This window comes from Rhinolophus hipposideros (genome assembly GCF_964194185.1).
Source record: "Rhinolophus hipposideros genome assembly, chromosome: 12".
NCBI classification, from domain to species: Eukaryota; Metazoa; Chordata; class Mammalia; order Chiroptera; family Rhinolophidae; genus Rhinolophus; species Rhinolophus hipposideros.
This window is the reverse complement of record NC_138058.1, coordinates 55,963,101-55,978,065: the sequence shown is the minus strand read 5'-3', so window position 1 is coordinate 55,978,065 and position 14,965 is coordinate 55,963,101. Positions and strand designations below refer to the sequence as shown.

Genomic DNA, 14,965 nt, shown 5'->3' with positions numbered 1-14,965 from the left:
CTCCCTGATTCAACAGTAAAGCCCTGCCTGGTGGGTGTGTGTGGGTGTGTGTGTGTGTGTAAATAGGTTGGGTTGATTTAGTTTTCAATTTACAAAGAATGATCACTGCAAGACAATTTGTCGTCTTGCCAGACTGACTGATGTCTTCTTACAAAGAAGTGTCCTTGAGTTTCTGTGTTCAGCCTTGCCTCCCCAGCCATTACCCTCCTCCTGGCTAGGGTTCACAGGCTCTGTGGAGCCTGTCCTCACATGCTTGTTTAAATGTGGGGAGACTGGTTTTATTACCCCTCAGAGTGGCTTTCTTTGCTTCCTTTGAAAATTCTTTGCTCTGATATCCATGTCTTTAATCTGCAGTGGCATATCCTGTGTGTATCCTCCTTTGTCAGTGTAATTGTCACTGTCCTAGGCAGCTGTTCTTCATACTTTTTAGTTCTGTAAATGTTACTTAATTTCTTGATGATGAAGTTTTCTGTTTCTGTTGTCCTTGTTGGTTTTAGTTGTTTTTAGTTTCAAGAAGACAACAACGATCTCTTTATTAAATTTCTTCTATCAGCTATTTTGTTTTAAAGCTGTGCAATATTTTGCTTTATTGCTGTTAAAAACATGTACATACATAAATGGTTAATTTAATTCTGACAATATTGAATTAAGGGTTTTTAAACATGAACTAGAGAGTTTTAAAAGAGTAACTCTTAAAAATAACACTTTATACTTATGACTACTAAAATGTATTCAAGTGGCTTGAGAGTTATGCTTAAAGGTTTTTTTCTTATTAGTTTCTACTTGAACTGAGTTACCTTTAAATTCAAAACTGTATTTCTGAATTGCTTGAATCCTTTTTTTAGGCGTTTTACCAAACGGGTATATGTGTCTTTGCCAAATGAGGAGGTATGTATCTATGTTAGAATTTTTTTTGTTTTAAGCTGAAACAAGAAGTACCACCTTGACAGTATTGAGTCTTCAATCCATGGTACAGCCACATTGCAAGACAGTTTGGCAGTTTCTTAAAAAGATAAACATAAGCTTACCATAAGACCCACCAATTCGATTCCTAGGAATCTACCCAAGAGAAATGAAAACATGTCTACACAATAACATGTATAACAATTTTCATAGCAGCATTATAAGTAGTAGCTCAGAACTGCAAAGAATCTAAAATACTCATCAACTGGTAAATGGATAAATACATGAAGTATATCCATTTAATGGAATATTGTTTATCAGTAAAAGGAACGAGCTACTTTTACATGCTATAATGTGGGTGAACCTCAAAAGCATATTAAGTGAAACACACCAGATGCAAAAGATTACATGTTATACGATTCCATTTATATGAAATGTTCAGAAAGGCAAATTTCTAGAAACATAAAGCACATTGTGGTTTGCTAAGGCTAAGGGTAGGAGTAGGGTTAACTGTAAACAGAAATGAGTGAACTTTCTGGGCTGATAGAAATATTCTAAACTGGATTATGATGATGATTGCACAACTCTATATTAAGTCATTGAATTATATATTATGATGGGAGAGATTCATATTATATGAATTCATACCTCTCTAAAAATGGTTTTTTAAAAATTGTGGTTGTCTTGCCTCAGACCCTTAACATCCTTGGTAGTAACCACAGCTACGTACTTAGTGCCTTATTTAGATTATCTTTTACTCTCTCAGGAACAAAATAGGCATGAGTGAGGCTCTCAGAAGTAGAATGATTTGTGTAAGATCACTCAGTTCCTAAATGAGAGTCAGGATTTGAGCCTGATTCCTGGTATCTTATTAAGCTAATTCTTAGGACTAAGAATTCTTCAATATTTCTTTTGCAGACACGACTACTTTTACTTAAAAATCTATTATGTAAACAGGGAAGCCCATTGACCCAAAAAGAACTAGCACAACTTGCTAGGTGAGTAATTTAATTTGGTCTATCTTACAGTTTTTTCACAAAGAATTCTTTTGCTGTTTTGTTTAAGCTCAAGTATGAAATGAGTAATATATCAGAAAACTTATCTCATCCTCTACTTCCTTTAATTCTTTCTTATCTTTTAGTCTTATATATATATGGTATCTAATTTCAATTTCTATATCCTTTATAAGACATGACCTAAATATCTAATGATGATAGTATATTCTTTTCATAAACTTATTAAAACTTGTAAGTGGTATAAAATTTAAAAAAAAAAATTAAATCTCACATCTGCCCACACCAACATAGATATTTTTGTATAAATTTGTTCTTTTGCATTACACATAATTTGTTATAACTTTTAGGTCTTCCAACTTTTTTTGTATACTTAAATAGAAACTGAGTATGGGAGATGAACTTTAGTCACTGAAAAATCTCATAAAGTAATTTAAAATATTTAACAAGTGTGTGAGCAGCTAGTAATTTTAGTAAAAACTGAGTTTCCAGATAACTGTGAAAAAAGAACAAATCCAATACTTGGAAATATTGAGATCCTTCTTTGTCATTCCAGTAAAGAATTCTGCTAATAATGTTTGTTCTGTGTACTTATTTGACATAGTACGTGATAGGTAAATGCTTAGCTCTTAGTTCACTTTGATAATCTCTTGGCTGCCCAAGATTCTCCACTGTGGCATCCCGCTTAGGTGTGCCTATTTTTATCAGTGTCTTCTACAACAGACCCTTCCTTCACCCTGTCTCCTACATTTAAAAAAACTCTACTTTGACTTGCCCCCATTCCATCAAGGCAGTGCTCTTTGTGCAAACAAAGACTTACGAACTTACAGAGAAGTATAGTGGTTATGCGTCAGGCGGCCAGCAGTGGCTTATAGATGTTACCTTCCAGGGGACATGTTTATAGTTTCATGGAGCCTCCTATAGATACAGTATGCGTTAATCTAAAGGAATGATTCTAATGATGAAAATTTGAGGCATTATATATAAGGTCTACTGAGCCAACAGTAGACTTTTGTTTGTTTTTAGCAAGTGGGCCTTTCTGGGCCCTTAAAATCAAATCACTTAGCAGTCTGCTTGATGTCAAAGGCAAACTAGGTTTTACCCTCTTATTGCATGGAGATTTTAAAAATCAAAGATAAAAATAATTTGCTGTTTTTGCCCATTCTCAGAATGACTGATGGATACTCAGGAAGTGATCTAACAGCTTTGGCAAAAGATGCAGCACTGGGTCCTATCCGAGGTAGGTATACAGAGCTTGAAGCATTTGTAACTCTTTATTGGACCACTTAAGAAATTTAAGAGGCCCCTATTGAGAGATCTTTATTAGTAGGAAAACAGTATAGTTGTATCAATGATACAAAGTAGTTTCTAGACTTAGGGCCAGCAAACTTTTCTGTAAAGGGCCTGATAGTAAATATTTTAGGCTTGGGGGCCACATATGCTCTCCATTGCATGTTCTCTCTTTTTTCAACCAAAAAAAAAAAAGCCCCAAAAATGTGAAAACGTTATTAGCTCACAGACCATACAAAGACAGTCCATGGGTCACTGGACCATGATCCCTGTTCTAGACAAGTTTTCACTTCTTCATAGCTTGTAAGCAGCAGAAAACACAAAGGAAAAGAAAACTTTTTTAAGCAAGCAAAAAAGAATCAAAAAAGAACATTAAGAAAAAATGTTCTTAACCTTTTTTAGCTCTTCATTTCAGTATTCTAGTATCACTTGAAATTAATGTATCTAAGAGAACATAACTATTTATACTTTTATCATTATATGTTAACTTTTGAGGAATTGAAGCAAAATATATCATTCATTGCTATATTTTGATTCCAGGTAATTTTATTGATTCTGAAATGCCAAATTTATCATTTTTAGGTGAGATTAGTAAACTCATTATGGTATCACTTTAGAATAGATGTTCTAAGTTACTTGTCCACAGCCAGCATAGGCAGTGGATGGGTGACACTTTCAGATATACATCAGATTACTGTCAATGATGATAATAAAGAACATGGAATATGCAACTTTCAAAACACATCTCCTACAGTGAAACAGGATACTGGTTAAGAACTGCTGCTCTGGAGAATAAAAAATGTAGTTTTGAGAATATAGAAACTCTGGGTAAAACGTTTTAGTCAAACTTTCTTGCTGCCAGAGGCATGAAGTCTCGTTCACATAGTGGACTCAGAAACAACAGCTAATGTATAAATCATGTGTACTTTTTAGAATATTTTAGCTATTTTCTGAAGCAGACAAAAGTTGTTACGTTAAAAAAAAAACAACTAATGCCTTTTATAAAGACCAAGCTGCATTCTTTCAAATTTATTCTCAAAATTTAAAAAATCAGTTGTTCTTGGGCAGTATGCAAAGAAATTGAATGCTTTCCAGTTACACCTAAGAAAGAATATTATTCTCAGCATTTGTAAATTATATGCTCTTAATATTAATGTGTGTCTCTCTCAATAGAATGCTTTCATTAAGCACATGCTTTTAGATCATTTTACTTGGTTTTGCTCTTCAACAATTTAAACTTCAAAAAATGGTCTTAAGTGGCTGACTTTTATATTTTACAGAACTGAAACCAGAACAAGTGAAGAATATGTCTGCCAGTGAGGTATATTATTACAATTATTTTCTCTTTGTTTTGGTCCTCTCTATTGTAAGACATATCTTTTGTCTGGATTTTATAATTTATTTGATTAGAAACTAAAAAAAAATTAACTGTTTTATTTCATAATATGGAGGACTATCTAATTAAAATCTCTTACGGTGTTCACTGGTAATGGACAAAAAATATACACAATCATCATTTTCTATCAAATTATATTATGTAAATACTAAACAAGAAAACTATAGGAAACAAAGATTTTAGACATGAAAAAAATTGTTAAAAATTAATTCCACATTTTTCTATTTTTTAATATATCAATAATGTACAATTTGTATTCCCAAAATGTCTTATGGGTTTTTTAATAGTTTAAGTATAATTAACAATATCCAATAAATATATTAATTTTTTAAATATTCTTAAACTTAGCATAAATCTAACAGTACTTATCTACCCGAAAAGTAAGCACCGTGCATGAATTATTTCTTCTCCACACATCACTCCCCCATACTTGGATCTGGGACAGGTAAACTTGACATCGCATATACTTTGGCCCTCTAGATTAAAGTCGAGGAAAGGCCCATTGGGTGACATTTTAGGCCTCTGTTTGTCCCTTTGAAAGACCATACAAAATAAAGGAACCAATCAAGCCAATAATGAGCTTAAAACCACCAACTGGCAAATAAATTGCAGTAAGAGACAGTCAACAAGTTCTTAATTGACTTAACAGGCAAAATCTACTCAGCTCCATATCTACTAGTAGTATTCTTCACTCTATCTCAAGCTCCTGCCTGGGCCATGGCATTTCTTGGGAAGACCCATTGGGAAGGTCACTTGCTTGTACCTATAGATGGAATGCTTTGATACACTTTCATTAATATCTTATAATAATTTTGTGAAAGCAAATAGGTGGCTGCTTAGGGAATAGTGCAAATTCTTAGAAATCTTCCCATCATTAGTTTGTGAGATAAGACACGTGTTTTCCATTGATAGTGGCCCTCTTTTTGTTTTTTAAAAAGGGAGCAAACTGGCTTTTTTAAAAAATTTTTATTGGAGAATATTGGGGAACAGTGTGTTTCTCCAGGGTCCATCAGCTCCTAGTAGTTGTCCTTCATTCTCATGAAGGGCACAGCTCAGCTCCAAGTCCAGTAGCCGTTTTCAGTCTTTAGTTGCCGGGGGCGCAGTCCATCAGAAACTCAGCTGCAGCTCGTTGTCTTCAATGTAGTTGTGGAAGGCACAGCTCACTGGCCCATGTGGGAAGCGAACTGGCAACCTTGCTGCTCAGAGCTTGTGCTGTAACCACTGAGCCATTCAGCCGCCCCGATAGTGGCCCTCTTAACCTTTGTATATGTTTTACCCATCCTAAGAATGTACATGCAACCAAACTTAAGCATTTGTCTTCTTTACTGAACAAAGTCAACCTAAATATAGTTCCTGTTTTATTTAAAGAGTAAAGAAATTTTGAGTCTATAATGGTTTTTTTAGTAACTTTTACATTTTCATGATTATAAAACAAGGTAATTCTGTTGCGATAGGTATCCATTGCTGTACAATAAAAATTTACCCAAAAACTTAGCAGCTGAAAATGACACATATTTATTACCTTACATTTTCACCAGGTCAGGAATATGGGCGCAGCTTAGCTGAGTCCTCTGCTCAGATTCTCTCCCAGGGCTGCAGTCAAGGTCTTGACCCAGGGTCTCTCACAAAGCTGGAATTAAGAACTTGGCTGGGGCTATCGTCATTGCAAGGTTCAACTGGGAAAGATCTGTTTCTAAGCTCACTTACATGATTATTTGCCAGATTCATTTCCTCCTGGTTATTGGGCTGACAGCCTCAGTTTTCTCTGGAAATTAGCTGAAGTCCGCCTTTACTTCTTTGCCACATTAACCTCTCCAACATAGTAGTTTGCTTCATCAAAGCCAACAAGCCAGGAAGACAGAGAGTGCCAGCAAGATGGAAATCATAGTCTTTATTACCTAATCCTGGAAGTGACATCCTATTACTTTTGCTGTATTCTGTTCTTAGGTCCAGTCCACACTCGGGGAAGGGATTACACAAGGGCACATACAACAAGAGGCAGGAATCATTAGGTGACATGTCAGAAAATGTCTGCCACATCTGTAAATTCAATTATAATTAAAAAAAAATATTTAAAGGGTCACACTTGGCCAGTGAAATTTGTTTTTATATTAAGATGAGCCCTCTCAACACTATTTTAGAACTTTGAAAAGCGTTCTTGCTTTCTGGGAGCAAGGCATATCCTGAATTTGTCTATCCCAAGACATGGAATCAGCAACTCTATAGGAACCTTGGTTCATTTTAATGAAAATATTAAGAATCTGAATATAGAAATGCATGCTACTTTGTTTTTTATTAGTACTGGTGTTAAGTTAGCCCACTCCAATGATAAGAGCCTGAAAATACACAGATTCTTAAAATACCACTAATTCATTCTGATAGAGTACATTTCAGTATTATAACATATTTACTTAATGTTTTTAAATCCCACACCTAAAATGTAATTGTATCTATTTTAGAAATATTAAGCCATAACATTATTTTAAACTAAATTTCAGGTGACAATGCTAGAATTAAAACTTAAAACTTCTGAATGAATTACAAGAAGTAAGATTACTGGTACCATCCCACTAATTATGTATAGTCAGGTTACATTGTTATAATTTTTGGTTCTAGTGTATTCTTTTATACAGTTTGTTACTTTTAATCTAATGGTTTTATTGTTAATAATTTGGTAGTAGCTTTTAGCTGTGAATCCTGACTTAATTAGTTAATATTTATAAAGTACTTAAAACAGTCTGGCAATAGTAAACAATATATGTGTCCATTAAATAATTTTAAAATACATAAATACTCAATAATGGCATTTTATTATAGAGATTAAGGAAATTCATTCTGTCAGTCCCATTTATGAGATGAGAGGAAAATACAAGTACTTTGGTTTGTAAAATTGTATACTAGAATTTTGTCATTATTTGGTACAGCTTTATTGACTCAGTGTATTGTCAGGTACTGGTGTTTATACACAAATTTAGGTGAGATAGACCTATTTTGTCTTTAAAAGAATAGCAACTCAAATAATTGTGTTCAAATTCTGTCTTTTTAAGAGGTAGTACTGGAAATTGTTGACTATAAATTTAGGGTATAATGTACTTTGTTTTTAAAGCACAGTCTGTATCCAGTTTAACTTTAACTTTATTAAATATTTTATTATTTTTCAAGTGTTTTTTTTTTTTTTAATTGGGGAACAGTGTGTTCTAGGCCCCATCAGCTCCACGTCATTGTCCTTCAATCTAGTTGTGGAGGGTGTAACTCAGCTCCAAGTCCAGTTGCCATTTTCAGTCTTAGTTGCAGGGGGTGCAGCCCACCATCCCATGCGGGAATTGAACTGGCAACCTTGTTGAGAGTTCGCACTCTAACCAACTGAGCTGTCTGGCCGCCCCTATTATTTTGTTTTAATGTGACATCTTTGCAGTTTACTTCCCTCTGTGCTGAACTAGCTACCAGTTGCTTTTTCCTGTTGTAAACATTAGTCTCTTACTTTAAATTGCTATATATAAATTTCATATATATATACATACACCAAACTATACACTTAAATTAGAATTTCATCAAAAGCTTTTAAAACCCTAATTTCTGTAACAGATTTTATTTAGGAAGGTCATAGAAAACACTCACATTACATTCATCATTCTTCTACACGTTGGGCTTTAGGAAGAGCCACTGTATATTTACAGTTAAAGACGAAATATATGGGGTTCATATGGTGATTATGTGGTAACATATCCTTTTTCTTTTAGACTAGTTTTTCAGATTAGGCTACAAGTATAGGTGATTGTCTTATTCTGTGCTTTTGGAGATATCAGAGAGGATGTGAAGTGATAGTTAGACTGGGTTTTATAAGAATAATAAAAATCTATAGGGCAACCGGTTCGCTCAGTGGTTAGAGCGCAGTGATCATAACACCAAGGTCACCGATTTGATTCCCACATGGGCCAGTGAGCTGCGCCCTCCACAACTAGATTGAAGACAATGACTTGACCTGGAGCTGATGGGTCCTGGAAAAACACACTATTCCCCAATAAAAAAAAAGTTAAAAAAAAAAAAAAAGACTGTAGATAAGTATCACTTGTTGAAGTTTTGTCTCAAATTCTCCTTTAACTTGTTATTTTGGGGTTAACTATATATGTATTTACTGATGACAATTTTTAATACTGGTCATTTTGTGCCAGACTCCATGTTGCCTTTTAAAAATCCTTAGGTAAATGTAGATATTTATTAATTCAGCTTTGTTGTATTCTACATGCTCAATTACAATGTCAGGAAAGAAGACCAAATTAATATTAAAATACTTTATAATGCAATATTAATATTGGAAAATTTAAGCTACAAGCATCCTACATGTTGTAGTTAAAGACAGTGTTTTCTTAAATATCCCATGTGCTTCTTGTAAACCCCCCCTTTCCTTTTTAATAAACCTAGCATGAATTTTAGCTAGAGTATGTAGTGAGTGAGACTTGAAAATGCAAAATTCTGTGAAACTATAAAGAGAAAAAAACAATGGAAGCAGATAAGGAGTAGTTGTATATCTGAATGGGGGAACTGGGAGTGATTTCTTTTTTCTGCTTGTCTATATTTTGTCAAATTTTCTACGAGTGTGTCTTGTTTTCATAATGGGAAAATATTATGATTTCAAATGTCAATACCTTAAGAAACTAAACACATGTAATGAAAGTATATTAGTATAGCATTTTTATAAGATTTCTTATATTAATAACAACCTTGCCCAGTAATAATATGTAAAGTAAGATGATTGACATGATTTTCTAAGATTACAGCTATATATGTTTATAACATTAATAAACAGCATCTTAGTAAAACTCCATTAGTAAAAACTTAGTAAAAACTCCATTATTGAGTTAACTACTGTATATATGTTCATCACTTGTATTGTCATGTGCTTTTTTATAATCTAGATGAGAAATATTCGATTATCTGACTTCACTGAATCCTTGAAAAAGATAAAACGCAGTGTGAGCCCTCAAACCTTAGAAGCATACATACGTTGGAACAAGGACTTTGGAGATACCACCGTTTAAGAAAATACCTTTGTCAGCCTGCAGAAAATGTTACTTTCCAAAAGAGAAACACCATCTTCAACGCATAGTCATCAGCTACAGAAACTCAGCCTAAGTTTACAGGACTTTTCAAAGTCTTATAATTATTTGTGCATCCCAGAAGATGAACCATAAAACAAATTTAAATAAAATATACAATGCAAATGGAATATTTTGTTTAAGGCTTTCTTGCCTTGATGGTCATGGTTATCCCGATGGGCACTGTAAGTTAGAGCACAATAGAAACTGATTCTGGTCTTCTTTACCAATATAATCATAATGTAAATAATAATTTTGTGTATATTGTGTTGCAGACGAAAGTATTCCAGAGACAGTAAGTAGCAGAAGACACAAGAGCTATTGGTTGGTTGTCTTTTGACGTTTTTTTTCTTAAAATAGTAATTTTTCCTTTCCTGCTGTTGTCTTTACCACGGATGATTGGAATGCCAAACACTCTAAGATTCTTTTTCCCCTTTTCTTTTTTACAAATTGTGTGCCAAAATAAACTTTTTTCTGTGTAATAGTTATAGCAAAAAGAATTTTAAAGACTTTTTCTTCATAAATATTAAACAATTATTTTTTCTTCATAGACATTAAACAATTATGTTCTTTTTACTTTTTATTTTTCTAGTACCTTTCTACCAAACAATTTAGAAAACAATATGATAGCAGCAAAACAAATCTAGTAAAATAGAGAAGCTTGGAAGTTTTGAGTCACTCTGTCGTACTACATGTAGATCAATTCTTATGTGACCTGCAGTATTTTTTTTCTAATATGTTTATCAGAAATCTGTTGTAGACTGTTAACTTTCTCCTAATGGAGTTTATGTTCTGCTATATTACTCTAATATTTTAAAAAGCCAATTTCAACAATTGCAAAAGTGATCCCTGTGCAAGAGAAGGGAAGTACTGTGAACTAAGACATTTCTAATTTATTGCTTATTACTTTCTTACTGTTTACAGGATAATGATAAGCCAGTGGATCTACCATCTTTTATTCCTAATAATTATTAATCCCTTCAATGAAACTTTAAAAACTTACTGAATTTTTATATATTGAGTACATTTTATAGCTTTCTTGTGCTCACTTTGTTAACAGAAAAGTTTTAGTCTGTTAATCTGCCTTTTGTTCCCTCAAAATGTACAGTAATTTCATTTCTTGTTTGTATAAGTATGCCTGGATTTTTATTATAAAAACGTCGTTAGGAAGTAGAGACTCATATCATGGCCTTTTAAATATTGTAATAAAGGCAAATGGATATTTGCCCTTAGTTTACTGGTTAAAAGTTTGTTTACAGAAATTTTCTTTGGTGCTTTCATGTGAAATGTCATCGGTGGAAAGAATAATTTTAGAGTAGCAACAAAGCTTTTTCATTTATCAAAAATATCTTTGGTTTTGAGAGAACAAATTAAAGTTAAAATCTTGCCCCTATTAGATAAGAATTTTATAATGAAGACATACATTCTTCTTAATTTTACTCTTGCTATTGTTAAAGAGCATACAAGATGTGTGATTTCTTAACATCATATGGAGTTTGTAGACATAACTTAAATCATGTCTCTTCTAATCATGACTTTAGAACACCCTGGATAATAAAAATGAGGGTTAGGGTTGAGATAAATAGAAAAAAAACAATTTTTAAACCACAACCATGCATATTTCTGAGGTCATGAGTGGTATCTTTTTATAGTCTCAAAGAGTAATGCATCAGTTACAAAATACTGATAATCAAAGGCGATGATGAAATAATTACATGATGACAAGAATTGGGAACCTCCCAGATTAAAACATTTTCAGTAAAGCTCATAAAATTTCATTTTGTATTTTCATTTAGAAAAGGATTAACGTTATTCATACTTGGATAACTGTTTAGTCATAGTAAAGGTTTGTGCTTCAAGCTCAACTTTTAAAATATAATCTTTAAAATTATCATAATTCTATCTGCAATAATTTAATGTAGCTCACTATTTTATTGGGAAAGTTTATAAATAACAAAGATTTCAAATGTTAAAAGATGTAAAAGTCAAGTTAATATTGCCATAAACATTGAGTCAGAGAATTATGACTATCCATCCATTTACATGTCCTGATCAAGTCTGAAGTTGAGCTTAGTGCTAGAGACCTATTTTCTATGACTTACTGTGACCAAGTTTTATTTTAAGCTATGTTTCTTTCATAGAAGGGCCATGAAAATAGGATAATGATATGTAGTGGAAGGCGTAAGGGATTAGTTTGGTCTTTTTCAATAAAGATAGAAGTTGCTGAGGTTTTCTGAATTAATATTAGATGTAGATTGTAAACTTTTAGATTTTGCAATGAGCTCTGAGTCATATTACTTCCTAAAAGGTAATGCTTAAACATTAAATTTTAATGTGCTCTTCATGTTAATATGGCAGAGTTTTATAAACTAAATTAAAACTTATTGATGTACTGAACTCTAAGCCAAGGGAAAGAATCAATATTATCTTTCAAGATATCTTAAGGGTAAAAGCTTATTCTAAGACAGTTTGCCCATTGAGGTTATCAGATTTCTGACTTGCAAATATGTTTTGTGCTTGGGAGGAATTGGAGAAAAAGCAGATGCTAGAATTCTAATTTAAGTAAATATATGCGGTCTTTGTTTATAATGTAAAATTCTTTATATTTTGTACAAAAACTAATTCTTTTGGTAGAATGAATCATTTACAGTTTGTTTTTGGACTTGAGTCAAAGGATTTTCCTTTAAATGCTTGTCTCAATTTTAATCTGGTCTTTTGTACTTTTCTTCAGAAAAATGAACTAAAAAGGTTTAGTTGCATAAAGTGGGTTTTATCCTAATGGATTGGAAATAAATTGTAAACTTTATTTTGCCTTTAATTTTTTAATTTGAAACATTTTGAGATTGCAGATGATGTAGTTTGGTAATGAAGGAGTAGCTTGTATTAGACCAACTCTCTTGCCAATAGCAGTTATAAATTCTGAACAAAATATGAAAGTGACTAGAAGACGAGAGAGCAATCAAAACAGGTAGAAATTGCACAAAATCCCATCCTAAAAGAGATCCACATTAATTAGCTTTTATCCTGAGGGCAATTTCCAGTTTGTGCAATGTGCTTGGAAATAGAACTCAAGCAGAATGTGACAGACTTGCTGGGCTGAGGAGTCATTTGAGGCTTCTACTGTGTTTCCCCGAAAATAAGACCTAGCCGGACCATCAGCTCTAATGCATCTTTTGGAGGAAAAATTAATATAAGATCCGGTCTTATATAAGATCCAGTCTTGTAGTAAAATAAGACCAGGTATATTATGTTTTATGTTATGTTTTATGTTACGTTTTATGTCACATTTATTATACCTGGTCCCGGGACTTATATTATTTTTTGCTCCAAAAGATGCATTAGAGCTGATGGTCCGGCTAGGTTTTATTTTCGGGGAAACACGGTAGAACAGCTGGAAATTAGGAGGAAAATCTTGAAAAGGAGAAAGCTTCAAAGACACAAGCCCCAAGATCTGCCTACAAATTCCACCTGTGCAGTGTGCTATTCAGAGGAATCCAACAGAAAGCAGTAGTTGAAGTCTAAGGAACTGAGGAGAGATAGCAACTGCTGGATGAATACAGAGTTTAAAATTCAAATTCCACTAGGAGAGCTTTACACTTCAGGTTTCCCACTGAAACCCAAAAAGGGCCATGCATAGGAGGAAGGACAACATCCTGGAACAAAGGGCTGTACTTTAGGACTATGGGCGGAATGGAAGGAAACTCAACTGTCACAAAGCCTGAAATCAAGCTTTCACAGCATCAAGGTTATCCATTAGTAATTTAACAGCTAGCCAGAACAAAACAGTCTTTAGAAGAAGACAGAATCCAGAGTCTTCACAACACCAGCCACAAAGCCCAGTACACAGTAAACAATTCGTAAGCATGCAGGGAAATTATATGAACCATAATCAATAGAAAATATATAGAAGCAGATGCACAGATGACCCTTATACTGGAATTAACAGAAAATTATTTAAAATATGTCAAAGAATTTACAGGGGGAAAAAAGATGAAGGACGAAATGCTTGGGACTCAGCAAAGAACTAAACTAAAAATCAAACAGTTCTGGTAATGAAAAATAAAAATCTGAAATGAAGCATACAGTATCTGAAATACAGTCACTGGATGAGCTTAACAGTAAAGTGGACACAGCAGAAGAAAGACAACTGGAAGACAGCAAATACAATTATCAAACTGAAGCAGAGAGAATAGCAGAGGTTTGAGACCTCTGGAACAATATCAGTACCTGTAATTTGAGGTCCAGAAAGAAAGGAAGAAAATGGGGCAAAAGAAATGTTTGAAACAGTAATGCCTGAAAATGTCCCAAAATTATTGAAAGATATCAACTTAGACATTTAAGAAGTCCAGTGAACCCCAAGTTATATAAACACAACAAAGATCACATCTGGGTACATCAGACTGCCAAAAAGAAACAGCAAAAAATCTTATAAAAGCAGCCAAGGAAAGGAAATGACATATTCAAATCAACAGTAAAAGTGATGGCTGACTTCTTCAGGAATAATAGAATCCAAAACAAACAAAAATGAAGGCTACCGAAGGAAAAAAAATAACAGAATCCAGGAAATGATGGAATGACATCTTTAAAAATTAACAAAACTTAACCTAAAATTCTATAGTTAAAATATTCAAGCAAAGCAAAAGCTGTTCCAGATGAACGAAAACAGTAAGAATATGTTGGTAGCATACTGGCATAGGAAATGCTTTAAGAAATTCTTTAGGCTGACGGGTCGGCCCAGTGGCTCAGGCAGTTAGAGCTCCATGCTCCTAGCTCGGAGGGCTGCCGATTCGATTCCCACATAGGCCAGTGGGCTCTCAACCACAAGGTTGCCGGTTCAACTCCTCGAGTCCCGCAAGGGATGGTGGGCTGTGCCCCCTGCAACTAAGATTGAGCACGGCACCTTGAGCTGAGCTGCTGCTGAGCTCCCGGATGGCTCAGTTGGTTGGAGCCTGTCCTCTCAACCACAAGATTGCCGGTTCAACTCCTCGAGTCCCAGACCGAAGGGACAGCAACTTGAAGCTGAATGACACGCTCCACAACTAAGATTGAAAGGACAACAACGGGGCTGGCCCGGTGGCGCAGGCGGTTGGAGCTCCATGCTCCTAACTCTGAAGGCTGCCGGTTCGATTCCCACATGGGCCAGTGGGCTCTCAACAACCAAAAAAAAAAAAAAAAAAAAAAAAGAAAGGACAACAACTTGACTTGGAGAAAGGTCCTGGAAGTACACACTGTTCCACAATAAAGTTCCTATTCCCCTTCCCCAATGA

At 34.1% G+C, this 14,965-nt stretch overlaps 1 protein-coding gene across 2 annotated transcripts in view; it reads left to right on the top strand.

The window, feature by feature from the left end:
* The window catches only part of SPAST (spastin), a 50,457-nt gene extending 37,953 nt beyond the window's left edge, over positions 1–12,504 (top strand). For both annotated transcript variants that reach the window (XM_081069058.1, XM_081069059.1), the window contains exons 13-17: positions 846–888; positions 1,822–1,901; positions 3,086–3,156; positions 4,487–4,527; positions 9,519–12,504. In XM_081069058.1, the coding sequence (XP_080925184.1) occupies positions 846–888; positions 1,822–1,901; positions 3,086–3,156; positions 4,487–4,527; positions 9,519–9,641 (358 nt within the window). In that variant the 3' untranslated portion in view covers positions 9,642–12,504. The remainder of the gene's footprint in view (positions 1–845; positions 889–1,821; positions 1,902–3,085; positions 3,157–4,486; positions 4,528–9,518) is intronic.
* The last annotated feature ends 2,461 nt before the right edge of the window (positions 12,505–14,965 follow it).